Here is a 20,994-nt window from a genome sequence, read left to right as displayed (position 1 = left end):
CAGGCCCATCAGGTTAACACAGCGTCTTTCCTTACCTAGTGCTTAGCCAGGGCGAGCAGCAGCCTGGAAACTCCAGAAAACGAAATGAGGTGCGCACCCCAGTTTACCTGGGGTATGCCTGTCTCTTCTGGTTGTGTGACTGCTCTGCTTGATTTTCCAAAGTGCCCTCGATGCCTGGTAGTGACTTGCATTCCAACATCTCTTCTCTCTCCCCTCTCTCTGCATCTTTCCTGAGATGTTTTTGTTTCCAGACACTTCTCCTGGACAGAGTCAAGACCCCTGGACAAGGGGCAGAAAAGAGGCGTCCCACTGTCAAAAGCTCATGTGGGTTTTCCTGAGTCCTAACCTCCAAATTTCTTGCCAGCCAGCTCATGATTTGGGGTAGTTTTTGTTTTGTTATTTTTGGGTCTCACCCAGTGGTGCTCAGACATCACTCCTGAAGGGCTCAGGAGACCTTAGGTGGTGCCAGTGATCCAACAAGGTCAGTGGTGTGTGAATCAAGTTCCCTAACTATTGTGCCATCTCTGTGGCCCACTGTATGGGTAGGGGTGGTTCCCTTTTTCTGGGGGCTCCCTCCCCACTCCACAGCTCTCCAAGACCTGGGGAGCACAGACACAGCCATCAATGTAAAAATGAATGAGCCTCCGGACATTAGCTACTGATCTTTATTTGGGGATTCAGATTCTGGAAAATTCTCCCTTTTCAAATTATTCATTTGGAGACAAGTAAATGAAGGCACATTAAGAGAAAGGGGGAAAGATACTTGTTACATCACAGGAGCTCTATTTTTTTAAACTGTGATTTCAGGGTATTCATCAGAAGGTCTGCGGCAAAGCACACACGCACAGAAATTCAAAGCAGAGACCAAAGTCAGGGCATGTCATGTAGTGCCTTGTCACAACTTTCTCCTTGGGGCTGAAGGATCCTGCAAAGAAGGATGACCCTCGGCGGCAGCTGCCTCTGCTTGGGGAACCCTCGGATGTACAGAAAAAGAGGTGCCAGCTTCCAGTCCAAGCACTCTGTTGAGTTTGTTTTGAAACAGGGGAGACCATGGTCAGTACCTCGGGTCCTAGGTCTCTAAAAGAAAGAGGAAAGACCAGAGAAGAGCATGAGAGGCCAGACATGTGTGTGTCCGTGTGTCTGTGTAAGTGTACATGTATGTGTGTGTGCATGGCACCGGGATTAATACAGATACCTGCATCTCCCTGAATACCACCAGGAGTGATCCCTGAGCACTGCTAGGTGTGGCCCAAAACATGCCGCCTAGAAAATGCGTGGTTTCTACCGGATTCTACACACAGAGTCACTAGAGACGGATGTCAATAGTCTTTGAGTCTTGTACAGATTTCCTTTTGGGGGGTGGGGGGAGGACAGTGAACCAACTTGCCAATTTTCTTTTTCCAAAGTGAGCCCCAACTTCTGGAATGGGACCACACCCCAGTGGCATTTCAGTGCCTCAAGTCTGTATCAGGACAGGAGTGGGCCCAAGAGAATGGGTCCACTCCTAACCCAGATCACAAGGGGCTTTCCTGGGCAGTAGTGGTCCCAGTGCACTGAGAACACAAGTTTGGTTTTTTATTGTTGTTGTTGTTGTTGTATTGGTTCTTTAGCCACACCTGGCGATGCTCAGGGACAGTCCTGGCAGGCTCAGGGGACCCTATGAGATCCCGAGGATTGAACCTGGGTCAGCTGCGTGCAAGGCAAGCGCCCTCCCCAAACGCTGTGCTCTCACTCTAGCCTCTTCCCAGGTTTTCATTTTATCAGTGCTCAGTTTCTTTTTTCTTTTATGGCAGTACTCAGAGATAACTCGTGGAGCGGCTCCAGGCTGAATGGCCCCAGCCCTGGGTGGCCCTGGCCTGCAGTCTCCGAGGCTCTGTCACCAACATGTCTTCGGGGACCTGTCTGGCTCCTCCACACTAGTGGGACTCATGCACTCTGGGACCACACGCCTTCCTCCTCTTGCAAGTGGGTACAAAGCAGGTGAACCCAAGATTCAAAAGAGGTCCCTGGGCCCACCCACCTGTGGCTGAAGAAAGGGGTGCCCTGACCCAAAAGGGGCACAGGCTACACCCCAAACCCCAGAGAGCAAGTCCCAGTCCCGACCAGATTACCTGGAAAGAGCAGGACATGGAGCTTGCATTCGGCTAAGAATCTTCCTCCTCTTCACCTTCCTCTGCTGCTTCCGGATCCTCATCCCCAGCCTCAGTTTCCCCCTCGGCTCCCTCCTCGGTGACTTCCTCTGTCTGGTTCAACAAGAGGGTAAATTGTCATTAAGACGCAAATAGGATGTCTTGTCTTCAACTAGAGTGCACTTTCCCATACCACCCCCCAATACACACCACGGAGAGTACAGACTACAAAAAACATGCGTACAGCACATTGCCTACAACATACAGGCCACAAAACATGCCCTCCACAGATTATAACACAACACAGCACAACATGCTACATACATGCTACATATAACACTGCACTGTGACACACACTGTGATACTACATGTGACATAGAATGTACAGCATGCGCATTATGCATCACACCTACAACACAGAGCATATATAACGTGTGTGTATGCACCTCTGTACAGCCTATACAACAATGCCCTCAACACACATACACAAACACACAGGGATGGAGCAATAGTACAACCGGGAGGGCGTTTGCTTTGCATATGGCCAACCAGTTTAATCCCTGACATCCCATAGGGTCCCCTGAGCACCATCAGGAGAGCTTGCTAAGCACAGAGCCATGAGTAATTCCTGAGCACTGCTGACTGTGGCCCCAAAACCAAACAAACAAAAATGATGGGACAGAACGAGAGCACAGCAGGAAGAGTGTTTGCCTTGCATGCGGCCAACCAAGGTCCAATATCTTTTTTTTGTGGGGGGGGTCACACTCAATGACGCTCAGGGGCTAGTCCTGGCTATGCGCTCAGAAATTGCTCCTGGCTTGAGGGACCATATGGATGCCTGGGATCGAACCACAGCCAGTCCTAGGTCAGCCGTATGCAAGGCAAATGCCCTACCGCTGTGCCACCATTCCTGCCCCAGATACAATTTCTTATTCAACTCTTCTTGTTGCTACCTCTGCTATCATATACATTTGTATACTATTTGACATTTTGTAAGTTTTCACTAAATGCTGAGTGAAAGACGAATGACTATTAGCAAGTGCAAGATGACAGATAATTTAAAAATGTATTCTAGGGGTCACAGCATAGCACAGTGGTAGGGTGTTTGCCTTGCATGTAGCCAACTGGGATAGACTCAGGTTTGATCCCCACATCCCATATGGTCCCCGAGCGATTTCTGAACACAGAGCCAGGAGTAACCAGGAGTAATCTCTGAGCTACTGGGTGAGGCCCAAAAAAATAAAAGAATTCTGATGTTTAAGTCTTTTTTTCCTCTTGGCTTTTTGGGCTACATCTAGTGGTACTTAGGGCTTACTCCTGGCTCTGTGCTCAGAAATCGCTCCTGGAGGTGTTCAGGGGCTCAAAGCAAGCACCCTGCCTGCTGTCATATTTCTCCAGAGAAAGGTTCTAAACTAGAGCAATGGTTCAGAGCACACATTTTGCATGCAGTAGCATGCTGTTTGTTTGTTTGTTTTGCTTTTAGGGCTACACCCAGTGACACTCAGGAGCTACTCCTGGCTCTGCACTCAGAAATTGCTCCTGACTCGGGGGACCATATGGGACACTGGGGGATCAAACCACAGTTCGTCCTAGGTTAGTGCATGCAGGGCAAAGGCCCTACCACTTGCGCCACTGATCTGGCCTCTAAGGTCCAATTTTTGGCATCCCATAGGATCCCCTGAGCACTGCCAGGAGTGATTTCTAAGTGCAGAGTCAGGAGTAACCCCTGAGCACCACCAGGTGTGGCCCAAAACAAAATGAAAATAAGTTGGAATTAAATCTCCCAATGAAGCTGACTTGGAACAGTCCAGACATGTTCCTGGTGGTGAACCTGACCCGGAAATATGAGCCCACGTGGCCAGTGGCCAGCCTTAGCACAGGTGCCAGCCCTGGCTGTGGGGGTGCAGGTGGCAGGAAGTAGACAAAGTAGAAGCAGCCCTGGTGGTCCAGGATGCCCAACAACCTGCTGGCCTGACAGCCACGCTGTCCCTCCATTCAGGCCTGACGTGGGGTTTGGTCACCGCACAGGCACACAGGCCCGGCTCTGCCTCTTGAGAAAGCCACTTGGTTCCGGCCCAGCTGGGAAAAAGCAGGGGTGAGTTCAAAAGTGACCAGGCAGGAGCTGGAGCCATAGCACAGCGGTAAGGAGTTTGCCTTCCACACAGCCAACATAGGATGGACTCCGGTTTGAATTCCGGCATCCCAAATGGTCCCCTGAGCCTGCCAGGAGCGACTTCTGAGCACAGAGCCAGGAGTAAACCCCTGAATGCGCCAGGTATGAGCCGAAAACCAGAAATAAAAAGTGACCGGGGGGCCCCCGGGAAGGTGGCACTAAAGGTAAGGTGTCTGCCTTGCAAGCACTAGCGTAGGACGGACCACGGTTCAATCCCCCCGTGTCCCATATGGTCCCCCCAAGCCAGGGGCGATTTTTGAACACTTAGCCAGGAGTAACCCCTGAGCGTCAAACAGGTGTGGCCCAAAAACCAAAAGAAAAATAAAATAAAAAAAAAAGTGACCAGGCCATCTGTGATGGAGAAAGGACTACGGATAGCCAAGAACCCCAGACTCCCTCCGCTCAGCAAAACTAAGGTTGATTTTTTTTTAATATGGGGCCGGAGCAGCGGCACAAGTGGTAGGACATTTGCCTTGCACACGCTAACCTAGGACGGACCGCAGCTCGATCCCCCGGCACCCCATATGGCCCCCCAAGCCAGGAGTAATTTCTGAGCGCATAGCCAGAAATAACCCCCGAGTGTCACCGGGTAAGGCCCAAAAAGTAAAAATAAATAAATAATAAAGTTGATTTCTCAATGTAAAGCACAGATACACAGAAACAAAGCCTATTCCCCCCACCCTATACCACCCCACCCCCGAGGATTCAGCTGCCAGGGTGAGGCTGATCCTGGAGAAATCTATGTGGTCAGAGAGAAGGTCCAACCAGCCTTTCTGGGTTTTTGTTTATTTGTTAGTTTTGGTTGGTTGGTTGGTTGGCGGCCACGATGGCAATGCTCAAGGCTTACTCCTGACTCTGTGCTCAGGAATCACTCCTGGAGGTGCTGGGGGAACCTATGGGATGCCAGGAATTAAACCCAGGTCAGCCAAGTGCAAGGCAAGGGCCCTCCCTGTTGTGCTGTCACCCCAGTCCCCAACCAGCCTTTCTGCCCATGGCAGGAGATGCCCAGCTACCTTGGGGACAGCAGGAAAAGAGAAGTGAGGAGAGGCTCCCTGTCTGGACCATTTCGTTTTGTTTTGTTTTCTTTTCTTTTGTCTTCCCAAAATAGACTCTTTGTTCAGGCACCCTGAGTTACTCCTCAGCATCCATCCATCTCCCTCTCTGAGCTCAGTCTCCAAAGCTCACAAACAGGGTTAGGACGCCACGCTTAATTTGTTTACTGAAGTCTGGCTTTTCCTTTTTGCTTATTGAATTCAATTAAGCATGTCTAGGAACAGTGTCATTTGTTTAACGTTGGGGGGAAGGAGAGGAGCACAGTCAGGATGAACCTATCTGCAGACTTCCAAAGAAGACCAAAGGGATCACAATGGAGCCTAGCAATAGCACAGCAGGGAGGGAGTCTGCCTTGCACATGCTGACCTGGGTTCTATCCCTGGCATCTCGTATGGATCCCAGAACCTGTTAGGAGTCATTTCTGAGTGGAGAGCCAGGAGTAACCCCTGAGGACTACAAGATGTGGTCCAGAAAAATAAAACAAACAATGAAAAATAAAAGGAGCAGTAACAATAGGAAACGGGAGCCAGAGAGTTGGCCCAATGGTCAGGAGCCTATGTTGTACATGTGGGAAGCCCAGGTCCTACATGTTCCTCTGAGCACTGCCTGAAGCCACCCTCAGTGTTAAGTTAGGAGTTCCCTAAGGACAGCTGGGTGGGACCCAAAAACAAAATAATAATCACAGGGTCTGGGAGATATCTCAGAGGGATTGAGTGTACATGGCAGGTGTCCCTCCAGGTCGCAGGAACCAACCTCAAACCTTTAGGCCTGCAGGGTTGGACTAAGTGTCCCCAGAAGTAATCCTCAAGCCTCAGCACCAATGAGGAACTCTCCCTAATATCACCCCCTTCTTCTCAGTCTCCAGGGAGAGTGGATTTCTAGTTGGATCGTAATGTTTGTGTCTGTCTCTCAAGAAAGAAGTACACCAAATCTCAATGTATGACTCCTTCATGCTACCAAAATGTGTCAGGGGGTTCATAAAAAGATCAAATGACCAAAGACATGTTATTTAAACAACAAGATTATGAGGCTGCCCAGGATTCTCTAGGCACTGTTTTCTTTCAGAATTACGCAGGCTGCCACAAAAGCCTATTGAGTGTCTACACTCTAGGTCATGACTAAAATTAATGTCTTTCTTCAGAACAAAAACTGCAGCATTAATCCTATCACCAAGATGGTCTGTTTTCTCTCGGGCTTAAATTTTTAAGACAGGGACTGGAGAGATAGTACAGTTGGCAAAGCACAGAGCTGGCCTGAGTTCAATCTTCCAGTGCCTCATATGATCCCTTGACCCCATGAGGAGAGATAACTGTGGAGATACAGGAGTAAGCACTTAGCACCACTGAGCACCCCCAAAAAACTCCCTAAGACAAATTAAACACACACCAGCTCTGTGTGCTCCCACTATGTGTGTATAGACCCTTTTCAGTCTTGGCCAATCCATCTTCTTGGAACTGGGGACCACAAGCTGCCTCCTGGGAAGGAACCCTAGTATGTGACTTTACATTAGTTTGGGGTACAGTACTACAAACCAACACCTGATTATATGGCATTCTAAGTCTCCACTGATGACAGTCTCAACCCACCAAGTTCGCACATTACCCAATTAATTTGATGGTCTACCATCAGACCATTGAGTCCATCCGTCATCCAACAACTCACTGACAATCTAGACTCATCATATACACCCTTCACACAACTGTCTGATGGTCCTCCATCATCTCATCTCAGTCCTTCTAGAACCATCTCCCTCTACCTTCTAGGTCACTGTTCGAGCACCAGTTGTAAAAATCACCCCAGGTGTCACATCCCCAAGCCCAAGTGAACAAGTCTGAATCAGGGTTGTGCCTGAAATATCCAAACCAGGCTGAGGGTGAAACTCTTATAGTCTGGCCATCTTCTACAGCATATCTTCAGCAATCTGCCTACCAGAACTGTTTTTATTGAGACCGAAGACCACCCGCAGGTAGGGCAGTAAGGGCAGAGTAAGGACAGATATCTCATCTCAGGCTATCCTGAGCCTGTCCCACCCAGGTTGACATAGAAGACAATCTTTGTTTTGGGTGAAACCAAGTTGTAAACAAACAGATATGAAGAAATCAGGGGTGATACTTGTTTTGGGTAAAATAAGGTGTAAGCTAACACCCTGTGTACCTCCCTTTATCCTCTGACCTCTGACTTGGAACTCCTTTAGAATTTGATCTTAGGTCTTGAATCATTTGGGGTGAGCATTCCCCCAATTGGTTTGTTGCTTATTTTGTTTTTATAGGAGGAGATGGGGTCTGGGGTTTTGATTTCTTTTTTTTTGGGGGGGCCACACCTGGCAATGTTCAGGGGTTACTCCTGGCTGTCAGAAATAGCTCCTGGCAGGCACGAGGGACCATATGGGACACCGGGATTCGAACCAACCACCTTAGGTCCTGGATTGGCTTCTTGCAAGGCAAAAACTGCTGTGCTATCTCTCCAGGCCCGGGATTTCAATTTCTTTAAAAGGGGTCTGTCCCTTCAAGCATGGAGAAATCTGCTAAATAGAAATTCCCTGGTAATTCATTTAGAAGCAATTGTGGGGCTGAAGTGATAGCACAGCGGCAAGGCACTTGCCTGGCATCCCATATGGTCCCCTGAGCTTGTTAGGAGCAACTTCTGAGCACAGAGCCAGGAATAACCTCTGACCACCGCCGGGTGTGGCCCAAAAACCAAAGAAAAAAATTGAAGCAGTTGTGGGGGACAAGGGGTATAAGAACCCCCACCTGGAGTGCAGCAGGGGTTGATTGGTTGGTTGGCTAGTTCTCCTGTAGCCATTTTCTCTTGGCATTTTCTCCTGACTTTCTCCCAGATGCTGGCTGGATTTCCCAAACAGCTTCGCTGAAAGGACTGTTGTTAGTACTAACAATTTCTGCTTGTAAGGCCCCTGGCCTGTTTCTCTATTAAACTTGGTCTTGAGAAAAGAAAAGGAAGAAAATAAAAAACCCTCTCTAGCCAAGTCGTCTAGCCAAGTCGTTCCTGCTTGACCTCAGGGGGAAAGCGAGTTCCTGACAATGGGGAAAGTTGGAGGAATTGCACCCAGAACCAAACTCATGCAAGGCAACCACTGAGCCACCCTTCCCCGACAGGATTGGAGCTGCTGTCACTTTTCCTGCCATGACCCCTTTTCTCTCCTCAGCTCCTCTTGGTTTCTCACAAAGATGCCCCACACACCCCCAAACAGGTGGGCACGTCTGTCATTGCTCAGGGCCCAGGACAAAGTCCTTGTGTTACAAAGAAGGTGAAACTGACCTGCCCTGAGCACCACTTCCGGGCCCTTCCTGCCAAGCTCTCCCACATCTGAGTCTGTCCCTGTCACATTCAGGGGGAGCTTTTGTTCACCCTGTGCTCAGGTCTCCACTTCTTTTTTTTTTTTAAGCCAGTCAAATTGAACAGTGGGGGGGTTATATACCAACTTGTATGATACTAATGTTAATAAGTTCTGAAAAACCACTGCCATCGAACCAGCCTGGTCTCCACTTCTTACTCTCCCAATCACCACTGCACCCCCAGACACTCCTGGACACGACACCCCAGAAGCTCCATAAATGGTTATGGCTCCAAACCAACCATTTGGAGAAACTTCCATGATGGAACTTAAATGGAGACACCACTCACTCACTTTCTCCTCTTGGGATTCTGCTAGGTCATCTGCGTCTTCTTTATCCTCTTTTTCTGCCTCCTTTTCTTCACTTTCTTCCACATTCTCTGTTCCCTGTTCATAAGGAAAATCCACAACATCAGGGAGACTCCCAAGGAAAGCTCAGACATTGTCGCCATGTTAGAAACAGCTAGAAACAGGCCAACAAAGACCTGTGTGTGCATTCCTCAGAGCCCGGCTCACGGAACTGTCAACCTGAAGGGCTGCATTTGGATGTTGGTATCAGCCAACAGATCTACCTCACATGCTTGGTAGAGTTAAAAACTCCTTGGTGAGGGATTTCAATGGACCCACCAAAGGCTAATGAAGAAGAACCCAAAGGAATCAACATTTAGGCGATGTTTGCTTTCTATGACTTGTGTGGAGAAAGAATCTGTCCTGTCATCTTAGACGGAAGAGACGGCTAGGTGAGAGGTGGGCATGCTGGATGATGGGTAACAGAAAGATTAAAGTGATAGTTTAGGGTTGTCTTTTTGTTTTGTTTTGTTTTTTGGAAAACACCAGGAAATAATCTGACTTATTTCTGGTTCTGTGCTCAGGGAGCTATATGGGCTGCTGGGGATTGAACTGAGGTCATTCTCGTGCAAGGCAAGTGGTCTGCCCATAGTACTATCGCTCTGACCTAAAGGTTAGAGCGATACCTAATACATACATGACACATACATATGTGGATAAATGATTGGTGAATGCGTTAGTGGATACATACATACATGCACAGATAAATGATAAATAATGGGTGACTATAAAGCCAGGGCCCAGATCGATAGCACAGTGGGGAAGGCACTTTCCTTGCACGCGGACTTCTCAAGTTTGATCCCCAGCATCCCATAGGGTTCCCTGAGCCTGCCAGGAGTGATTCCTGAGCACAGAGCCAGGAATAGCTCCTGACCTTTACCTGGTGCTGCCCAAAAACAAAAAAAAAAAAAAAAAGGGGGCCGGGCGGTGGCGCTAAAGGTAAGGTGCCTGCCTTGCCTGCGCTAGCCTCGGACGGACCTCGGTTCGATCCCCCGGCGTCCCATATGGTCCCCCAAGCCAGGAGCGACTTCTGAGCGCATAGCCAGGAGTAACCCCTGAGCGTCACCGGGTGTGGCCCAAAAACCAAAAAAAAAAAAAAAAAAAAAAAAAAGAAAATTTTGTAAAGACTATAGGGGTCAGACATACATACATGATCATAAATGGTGAATAAATTAGACAGATGAGTGGATGGATGGATGAGAAGTGGGCAGATGATTGCCAGACAAACAGACAGTTATAAGAGAAGGAACCAAGTCACATGGCACCCCAGGTGCTGCCACTCACCTCCGTTGAACCCTGTGTCTCTTCTGTGGCATCGCCGTTGGGCAGGTCAGCTGCTTCCTCCTGGGATTCTGACACCTGTAACATAGAAATCAAGAAACTGGGTCAGAGCGATGGCATAGCAGTAGGGCATTTGCCTTGCACACAGCTGACCCAGACGAATTGTGGTTTGATCCCAGCATCCTATATGGTCCCCCAAGCCAGGAGCAATTTCTGAGTGCAGAACCTGGAATAACCCCTGAGCATCACGGGGTATGGCCCAAAAAAAAAAAAAAAATCAAGAAACTTCCTTGAGAACAATAGCTAGGACTTCAGCATCCTTGAAGCACTCAGATGATACCCATCTGTGCCCCCCCAACTCCCTCACAGCATTTCCCCCACAATGCACCTCATGTGGGCAGCAAAGGAACCAGGCCAGAAAATGGCATCCCACGGAGTCATAGTTCCAGCCCATACCCCTCTGTGCCCCTTGGATGGAGGGAGCCATTCCCAACCGCCTAAACCCTTCAGTTCTTCCTTTTCTTTTTTTTTTTTCATCACAAGAGGGAAAGTGTATAAGTACATGAAGATGTGACAGTCCATGACAGATGTGAAAATCTCTGTGTCCAGATCGCAGAGCTTTAAGACACATGGGAACCAACACCCCCTGATATCAGGCCCAGTTCAGTAAAGCTGGTGGAAACATAAAATCATTTTTATTACAAAGGCCCTTTTTATTTATTTATTTTTTTGGTTGGTTTGTTTTTTGGGCCACATCCGGCAGTGCTCAGGGGTTACTCCTGGCTCAGAGCTCCAAAATTACATCTGACAGGCTCGAGAGACCCTATTCAATTCCAGGGATCAAACCCAGGTCAGCTGCCTGCAAGGCAAATGCCCTACCCATGGTGCTATCACTCTGACCCCCAAAAAGGCCCATTTCTATTACAAAGTTTGTCTCAATCTCATGGAGACAAACCATAAATACACCCTCAAAATCCCACTTGTGTTGGGGCCAGAGAGATAGCACAGCAGGGAGGGTGTTTGCCTTGCACACAGCTGGTACCAGGGCCAAGAGTGACTCCTGAGCACAGAACCAGGAGAAAGTCCTGAGCACCACCGAGTATGGTCCAAAAACCAAAACATAAAAAAAATTAAAATTTGAGCTAGAGTGATAGCAAAACAGTAGGTCATTTGCCTTGCACACAGCCAACCCAGGATAGACCAAGGTTCAATTCCTGGTATCCCATATGGTCCCATGAGCCTGCCAGGAGAGATTTCTGAGCTTGGAGTTAGGAGTAACCCCTGAGCACTGCCCAGTGTGGACAAAATCCAAAAATAAATAAATGAATAAATAAATAAATAAATAAAATTTCCCTCATGTGTTTTTTTGTTTGTTTGTTTGTTTTTGGGCCACACCCAGCAGTGCTCAGGGGTACTCCTGGCTGTCTGCTCAGAAATAGCTCCAGGCAGGCACGGGGGACCATATGGGACACCAGGATTCGAACCAACCACCTTTGGTCCTGGATCGGCTGCTTGCAAGGCGAACACCACTGTGCTATCTCTCTGGGCCCCTCCCTCCTGTTTTTTTATTTTGTTTTGTTTGCTTGTTTGGTTCTGGTTTGAGGGCCATACCCGGTGATACTCAGGGGTTACTCCTGGCTCTGTGCTCAGAAATGGCTCCTGGCTTAGGGGACCATATGGGACGCCAGGATTTGAACCACCATCCGTGCTGGTCAGTCGAGTGCAAGGCAAACGCCATCCTGGCTGTGCTCCACTCCATTCCTAGGGCCACCCGACACCGGTGTCATTAGGAATAGTGGCAATGCTACCTGAATTCCCCTTTTCTGGCAAGCCCACTGGCTCCTGCCCAAGCTTTTTATAAACAATCACTAGGCCTGGAGTCTAGGAGCGGAGTCTGCCTTTGTATGCCGACGGGAAACACTTGGAAACCAGCACCTCGGCTTGACCTTGGCCGAATCCAAGGTTTCAAGGGAGCTTTTCACTTCACGCGCTAATTAAAAAGCTTGGTAAGCACTAGCATTCCTCAGGACCAGGAGACACATCAGAAATGGCTGCTAAAACCAGACTTGACCTCTGTGGCATGTAGCATTTGACTGTGTGTGTGTGTGGGGGGGGGGGGGGTTTGGGGCCACAAATTCTATTGCTTTTGATTAAAGGTGACTTAGCGCTCTAAGAGGACAGGAGTTGAACTTTCAGAGGCGGTGCTGGCTCAATGTTAATCCTCCTGGGAAAACTCGCAGCAAGCTTGGCTGGGTCGGGCCTGCATGACATAGGCATCAGGTTCTGGGAGCAAATCACCCTCCTTCTAATACCAAATATGGCTTTGCAAGCCTCAGCTGCCAACAGAATGATCAAGGGATCTATTTTCAGTAGGGAGAGAGCCATTTCCTTCCTTCCTTCCTTTTTTCCTTCTTTTCTTCCTTCCATCTTTCCTTCCCTCTTTCCTTCTTTCCTATCTTCCTTCCTTCCTCCCTTCTTTCTTTCTTTGCCACACCCAGCGGTGCTCAGAGGTTCCTCCTAGCTCTGTGCTTATAAATCGCTACTGGCAGGCTCGAGGGACCTTATGGGATGCCAGGAATCAAACCCGGGTCTGTCCCAGGTCAGCCACATGCAAAGCAAGGCCCTACAGTTGTGCTATTGCTCCGGCCCTGAGAGAGTCACTTTCTGACTGCTGCTTACAACAACTTGACTTGGTGACAGATCATTTAATTGCCATAAGTCAAAGGTCTGTCTTCCAAAGGACACTCTCAGGACCATCTAACAGTGCTCAGACAGAATCACTCATAACCCAGCAGAGCTCACGGCACCAGTGCTTCTAGCATGAACAGGGCCAGCTAGTGAGCACAGAGCCTATGTGGATCCTTTCCACTCTCCACACTCTGCAATCTCATGCAGGCAGGGAGCTCTGTCCAGCGTGTCTGTCCAGAGGCTCCCCGGCTGGCTGACCTTACCTGACCACCCTTGGCTTCCACTTGCAGGGGAAAGGAAGGAAAAGAGCATCCATGAGCAGGACAGGAAACACTCTCCTTCCCCTGTCCCCCTGTCCACTCATTCCCAGAGGGCTTGGGGGACCCTATGGGATACCAGGAATCGAATCTGGGCCAGCTGCTTGCAAGACAAGAGTCTTACCCATTGTACTATCTCTTTGGTTCCTAAAAATATAAATTTTAAAAAAAAGCGGCAGTAATTGGGGGCTGGAGAGATAGCATGGAGAGAGGGCATGCCTTACATGCAGAAGAGAAGAGAGAGAGAGACAGAGACAGAGAGAGACAGAGAGAGAGAAAAAGAGAGAGACAGAGAGAGAGAATGAGTGTGTGAGTGTGTGTGTATTTGGTAAGGAAGAAAGTGAGCACATGAGGGGCCGGAGAGATAGCATGGAGGTAGGGCATGCCTTACATACAGAAGACGGTGGTTTGAATCCCGGCATCCTCTATGGTCTCCCAAGCCTGCCAGGAGCGATTTTTGAGTGTAGAGCCAGAAGTAACCCCTGAGCACTGCCAGGTATGACCCAAAAGCCAAAAAAAAAAAAAAGAGGCTGTATTTCATGGGGCCAGAGAGATAGCACAGCGAAGAGGGCGTTTGCTTTGCATGCAGCTAACCGAGGTTCAATCTTCAGCATCCCATAGGGTCCTCTGAGCCTGCCAGGAGTGATTTCTGAGTGCAGAGCCAGGAATAGCCCCCAAGCACTGCCAGGTGTGGCCCAGAAAAGCACCCCCAAAAAAGGTGGTTCAGATACAACAGAATTGATTAAGCAGGGGGCTGGAGAGATAGCACAGCAGTAGGGCATTTGCCTTGCACATGGCCGACCCAGGATCCATTCCCGGCATCATATATGGTGCCCCAAGCCTGCCAGGAGCGGTTTCTGACCCAGGAGTAACCCCTGAGTGCCATCAGGTGTGACCCAAAACCAAACAAACAAAGAATTTATTAAGCAACTATAAGGAAGGATAAAACTTTGTCATTCCCTGCAACTTGGACAGAACTCAGGGTATCAGGTTAAGTGAAATAGGTCAGAGGGAAACGGACAAATACCAGATGATCTCACTCAATAGGAACAGAGGAAAATGAAACAAGGGAACAGGCGGCATCAAAGGAGGCCGAACCCTCAGCCTTTGACAGCCTTTGAGGTCACCGAGCATCGGGGTAGGAAGGCAGGGAGGAAAGGGTGGGCCAGACATGACACAGTGAAGTGTGGTGGGGCTACGGCCCTTGGGCAGGGATGAATCTAGTGACTTTATATCTCAAAACCATACATGCTGGAGCACAGCAGGGAAGGTGCTTGCCTTGCACATGGCTGAACCGGGTTCTATCACCGGCATCCCATAAGGTCCCCCCAGCCTGCCAGGAATAATTCCTGAGCGCAGAGCAAGGAGTAGCCCCTGAGCGTCACCGTGCATGACCCAAAAACAAATAAAAAACATATATGTTTTGATATTATTGTGACCTTGTCACCAAAACCACAATTTTTAAAATGTTTATAAAAAAAATTGAGGGGCCAACCCAGATGCACCACCAATATCTTGTGGCATTGTTTTTCTTTTGCATAGGCACATTAAAATGGGAAAATAACACATATGCAAATAAGTTCTTATCTAGGAGAGATGAGAACACAAATTTGGTAATGCAGTTAGGCCTTATACCCTAAACATTGGCATAATGATTTGGCTTAGGCCTCAGAAGAATGAGCATTGCCCATACACCCTGAACAATGGATACCATCTATGGAAACAACCACAATTATCTATAACATTACCAGGATCCAAACCTCTACCAGGGAGGACGTACCACTGCTTTGGCATTGACTTACTCCAAAGAGTGCTCCCAACACCCAGACAACTTAGCAACAGCCTGCTTCCAGGGCAGATTGCTCTGTATCTAAAGGTGTGCTGAAAATAGAGGATGCTCCACATCAGCCTGACTTCGATGAAAGAAATGCACAGAATCCAGAATCTTTAAATATAAGAACCTAATACCAACAACAGCTAAAGTGTGAACAAGTTTCACCGGGAACATGAAGAATGACTCGGGTTAGACAGACTGGTATGCCTGGAGCCCAGAGTCGATCTTTTGCCAATAAATGTCGGGGCTGAGGCCTTCTTGTAATCAGGCCAAGAATTTTATTTCCATTTTCCCCATATTTTTCTGGGCCTATGCAAACAACAGCGATTGCCACTGCCACACCTTTACTATTTTTCTTTTTTTTATTTCTTTTTTTTTATTTTGTTTATATTATATATATATATATATATATATATATTTTTTTTTTTTTTGGTTTTGACGCTCAGGGGTTACTTCTGGTTATGTGCTCAGAAATCACCCCTGGCTTGGGGGGACCATATGGGACACCGGGGGATCGAACCGTGGTCCGTCCTACGCTAGGGCTTGCAAGGCAGACACCTTACCTCTAGCGCCACCTTCCCGGCCCTATATTTTTTTTAATCCTTATACTTTAAGAAAAAAAAAACTTGGGGCCGGGCGGTGGCGCTAAAGGTAAGGTGCCTGCCTTGCCTGCGCTAACCTTGGACGGACCGCGGTTCGATCCCCCGGTGTCCCATATGGTCCCCCAAGCCAGGAGCAACTTCTGAGCACCCTGAGCATTACTGGGTGTGGCCCAAAAACCAAAAAAAAAAAAAAAAAAAAAAACTTACTGAACTTAAAAAGAAATAACTTTAGTAGAATGCCTGTCTCGAATACAGGCAGGGAATGGAAAAGGGGGAGGGGGCATTGGGAAGGAGGAACGCTACACTGGTGAAGGGGGGTGTTCTGTTTGTGACTGCAACCCAACTATAATCATCTTTGTAATCATAGTACTTAAATAAAAATATTAAAATAAAATAAAATAAAAAATAAATTTGAGGGGCCAGAGAGATAGCACAGCGAAGAGGGCGTTTGCTTTGCATGCAGCCAACCCAGGACTGACAGTGTCTCAAATCCCAGCATCCCATATGGTCCCCGGAGCCTGCCAGGAGAGACTTCTGAACTCGGAGCCAGAAGCAACCCCTGAGTGCCACCAGGTGTGACCCAAACACCAAAAAGAAAAAAAATTGGGGTGAAGGGCCAGAGAGACAGTATAGTGAGCGTGGCTCTTGTCCTGCACTCAGCTGACCTGGGTTCAATCCCCGGCACCACATAGTGTCCCCAGAACACACCAGAAGTGATTCTTGAGTGCAGAGCCAGGAGGAATGCCTGAGCACCGCAGGGCATGACCTCCCAAATATATATATATGATATACATATTATTGACATTTTATATGTAGTGTATTTTCGTAAGATTGTTTTTGCCTGTTGTCCCACCTGGATCTTTCAGGTGGGGGCGATTAAGTAGAAAATAAAGAACTTGGGCCCGGAGAGATAGCACAGCGGTGTTTGCCTTGCAAGCAGCCAATCCAGGACCTAAGGTGGTTGGCTCGAATCCCGGTGTCCTATATGGTCCTCCGTGCCTGCCAGGAGCTATTTCTGAACAAACAGCCAGGAGTAACCTCTGAGCACCACCGGGTGTGACCCAAAAACCAAAATAAATAAATAAATAAATAAATAAAAAGAACTTGTGGGCGAGGCGAGAGAGGCTTTTTGGCAGAGCTGACGGCTGGCTCGGTGGTTGTTTTGGAGTTGGCATCAGAACTGTTAAAGGACTCTCATTGCCGAACTTTTGTCCCCCAACCTTTGTATCCGTCTGGATTATTTGCGGTGGAGAGTTGTCACTTAGGCTTCCCCCAAAAGGGGGAACGGGAGAATGGGATTTAATCTCTCATTTTGGGAGATATTTCTGGATTCACAAATCACCAACAAGGGGTTCAACATCCCCCAACATTATATATATTACTGACAATATATATTGCTGGAAGTGTGTGTATGTACACAATGGGGGAATAGCCCCATTGCAGGCAGTGGACTCCCAAAAATACAACCTTTTTTCAGAGCATAAACCATCATCAGAACACAGAATAGATCCCAATCATTCACTGAAACATCATCACATTATTAAGGAATCAGGAAAGCTGAATTCTAGCTTCACTTACTAGGCCCAGATGGGGCTTCAAGCTTACCTTTGAGCCTGGAGGGGGGGCCAACCCCAGGAAGGAGAAAATAATGTTCTCTTCTTTTGCACAGAAGAAAGAGTCAAAATCCTTCATGGAAAGAAAGAGGCACTTTTAGCCACTGCATGCCCGTGAGTTGATCTGTTGATCTTTGTTTTGCTGAGAACTGACTCAGCGGGGCCAACACAAAGGGTTACCCCAGACTGCTTGGTCCAAGATGACTAGTACCAAGACATATATGTACCAATACTAATAATATACCAATGTTAACACACACACACACACACACACACACACACACACACACACACACACACATATAGGTTCAGAAATATCTTTTTTTTTTTTTTTTTTTTTTAGTTTTTGAGCCACACCCGGCAGTGCTCAGGGGTTACTCCTGGCTGTCTGCTCAGAAATAGCTCCTGGCAGGCACGGGGGACCCTATGGGACACTGGGATTCGAACCAACCACCTTCGGTCCTGGATCGGCTGCTTGCAAGGCAAACACCGCTGTGCTATCTCTCTGGGCCCTTTTTTTTGGTTTTTGATTTTTGAGTCACACCTGGCAGCGCTCAGGGGTTCCTCCTGGCCCTATGCTCAGAAATCGCTCCTGGCAGGCTCGGGGGACCATATGGAATGCCAGGTTTCGAACCACCGTCCTTCTGCATGCAAGGCATGCCCTATCTCCATGCTATCTCTCTGGCCCCTCATGTACTCACTTTCTTCCTTACCAAATACACACACACACACACTCTCACACACTCATTCTCTCTCTCTCTCTCTCTCTGTGTCTGTCTCTTTCTCTCTGTCTCTCTGTCTCTGTCTCTTTCTGTCCCTCTGTCTCTGTCTCTGTCTCTGTCTCTCTCTCTCTCTCTCACACACACACACACACACACACACACACACACACACACACACACACACACACATGCTGTGGGATTCCCGGAGCCCGAGCCCTCACCCCACAGTACTGCTCCTCATTGAAGATCTGGGGCGGCAGCGGGATCCCATTCTGGGGCTTCTTCTCCCCTGGCACGTTCTCTCTCATCCATTTCCTGTTGTCTTCGTCACCAGCGATGTCCAGTTCCTTGAAGTCGATCTTATTGGCTTCCAGAAAGCCCACGACCTCCTGCTGCTTCTTCCTGATCTGTTCCAGGGGGACAAGGGTGGGGTGACGCTATTCAGGAGGCAGAGGATGGGAGCACATGTCTCATGCAGCAGAGACCCCCCCCCAGTTCCATCTGCAGGAGCACATGGGACCCCCCATCACCTCCAGGGTGGCCTGAATGACCTCCAGAATGTCCCCTGCACCACTGGGCTTGAGCAATTCAACCTCAGTGCCCAGAATTGAAGTCAGAGGAGAAACACCAAGAAGGGCCCCTGGGCACCGATGGTGCTTATGTCACCAGTCCTAAGGCAAAAGGAGAATTTGTGCACAAGAGGAAGGAAAGAAGCAGCTTGGGAGACCCAGTGTTTTGATGAATAACACAGACACTGGACTCCCCAGGACTAATAAAAATGTGGGAAGGGGGCCGTAGAGATAGCATAGAGGTAAGGCATTTGCCTCTCATGCAGAAAGATGGTGGTTGGAATCCTGGCATCCCATATGGTCCCCTGTCCCTGCCAGCAGCGATTTCTGAGCATAGAGCGAAGAGTAACCCCTGAGTGCTGCCGGGTGTGACCCAAAAACCAAAAAAAAAAAAAAAATGCAGGAGGGGCTGAAGTGATGACCCAGTGGGGAGGGTGCTGGCCTTGCACACAGACAACCTGGGTTAGATCCCTGCCATCCCCACCATAGGTTTCCCAGAGCACAGCCAAGAGTGACTTCTGAATGCGGAGCCAGAAGGAACCCCTGAGCATCACTGACTATGGTCCCTCTCCTCCAAAAGAAATGCAGAAAAAACAGAGGTCCAGGGGTTTAGGTGCCCACCCTGCATCCTGCTGACCCTGATTCCATTCCCAGTACCTGATAGGGTCCCCCAAAAACAGACCCATCTAGCTTACCTGGAGGGGAAAAAAGACAGGAATGTAAGACTCCAAGAACAATCTGGAGAGAACCCTTAAAGGTGCTACCTTAAACCAGAGGGGTGTTGAGTAAGAGAAAAGCAATGTAACTATTTGATATGGAAATATCAAATATCTTAATTCTGTTTAATTGGGGGTACACCCAGCAGTGCTCAGGACCTACTCCTGGCTGTGCTCAGGGATCATTCCTAGGGCTCAGAGGTCCATATGAGATGCCAGGGGTCTTACCATCGTTAGCCACATACAAGTATCTTGATCTCTTTTTGTTTGTGTATTTTTGGCCACACCCAGCGTGCTCAGGGGTTACTACTGACTCTGCACTCAGAAATCGCTTCTGGCAGGCTCAGGAGACTGCATGGGATGCCAGGGGTTGAACCCAGGTCCGTGCTGGATCATCCACGTGCAGGCAAGCGCACTAGTACTATGCTTTCACCCTGACCCCTTTTGATCTCTTTTTGTTGTTGTTTTTGGTTTGGGGGCCACACCAGGCAGTACTCAAGGATTATTCCTGGCTCTGCACTCAGGGGGCATTCCTGGCAATGCTCAGAGAACTATATGGGATGCTGAGGATTGAACCCAGTTGGTCGCGTGCAAGGCAAATGCTCTACCCACTGTGCTATCACTCGGGCCCTCAAATATACCTTCATTTCTTTTTTTTTTTTTTTTTTGTGGGGGGTACTGGGCCACACCTGGCAGTGCTCAGGGATTACTACTGGCTCTGCACTCAGAAATCACTTCTGGCTGGATCGGGGAATCATATGGGATGCTGGGAATCAACCCAGGGTTCATCCCAGGTCAGTCTCGTGCAAGGCTAATGCTCTACTGCTGTGCTATCGCTCCAGCCCATGTCTTGATTTCTATTTTGTTTTGTTTTGTTTTGTTTTTTGTTTTTTTGTTTTTGGGTCACACCCGGCAGCGCTCAGGGGTTACTCCTGGCTCTATGCTCAGAAATCACCCCTGGCAGGCAGGGGGGACCATATGGGATGCCAGGATTCGAACCATCATCCTTTTGCATGAAAGGCAAATACCTTACCTCCATGCTATCTCTCTGGTCCCTGTTTTGTTTTGTTTTGTTTTTCGGGCCACACCTCTTTGATGCTCAGGGGTTACTCCTGGCTAAGCGCTCAGAAATTGCCCGTGGCTTGGGGGGACCATATGGGACGCCAGGGGATCGAACCACGGTCCTTCCTTGACTAGCGCTTGCAAGGCAGACACCTTACCTCTAGCGCCACCTCACTGGCCCCTTTATATCTTGATTTCTTTTTTTTTTTTTTTTTTTTTTTTTTGGCTTTTGGGCCACATCCAGCGGTGCTCAGGGGTTACTCCTGGCTGTCTGTTCAGAAATAGCTCCTGCTATTTCTCCTGGCAGGCACGGGGGACCATATGGGACACTGGGATTCGAACCAACCACCTTTGGTCCTGGATTGGCTGCTTGCAAGGCAAACGCCGCTGTGCTATCTCTCCGGGCCCTATATCTTGATTTCTTAAGCCTTCTGAACAGGGTCTCCTCATGAAAAGAATCAGCACTGTACTCTCTATGGTCCAGCCCTGTGGCTTCTCTGTAATCTCTTGAGCTGCAAGCTCTCAGTAAAGAACC

The 20,994-nt window shown here is 48.6% G+C and overlaps 1 protein-coding gene across 1 annotated transcript in view; it reads right to left on the bottom strand.

Moving 5' to 3' along the window:
* Positions 1-648: 648 nt before the first annotated feature.
* Positions 649-20,994, bottom strand: part of SH3BGR (SH3 domain binding glutamate rich protein) — a 31,856-nt gene continuing 11,510 nt past the window's right edge. Inside the window, exons 2-7 of the mRNA XM_049785408.1 lie at positions 18,334-18,519; positions 17,383-17,463; positions 10,340-10,414; positions 9,002-9,094; positions 2,112-2,243; positions 649-1,077 (exon numbers count right to left, since the gene is read on the bottom strand). Of these exons, the coding sequence (XP_049641365.1) occupies positions 2,145-2,243; positions 9,002-9,094; positions 10,340-10,414; positions 17,383-17,463; positions 18,334-18,519 (534 nt within the window). The 3' untranslated portion in view covers positions 649-1,077; positions 2,112-2,144. The remainder of the gene's footprint in view (positions 1,078-2,111; positions 2,244-9,001; positions 9,095-10,339; positions 10,415-17,382; positions 17,464-18,333; positions 18,520-20,994) is intronic.

This window comes from Suncus etruscus, chromosome 13 (assembly GCF_024139225.1).
Source record: "Suncus etruscus isolate mSunEtr1 chromosome 13, mSunEtr1.pri.cur, whole genome shotgun sequence".
Taxonomy (NCBI): domain Eukaryota; kingdom Metazoa; phylum Chordata; class Mammalia; order Eulipotyphla; family Soricidae; genus Suncus; species Suncus etruscus.
Note: the sequence above shows the minus strand (reverse complement) of the source record. Positions and strands in the feature narration are given on the sequence as shown.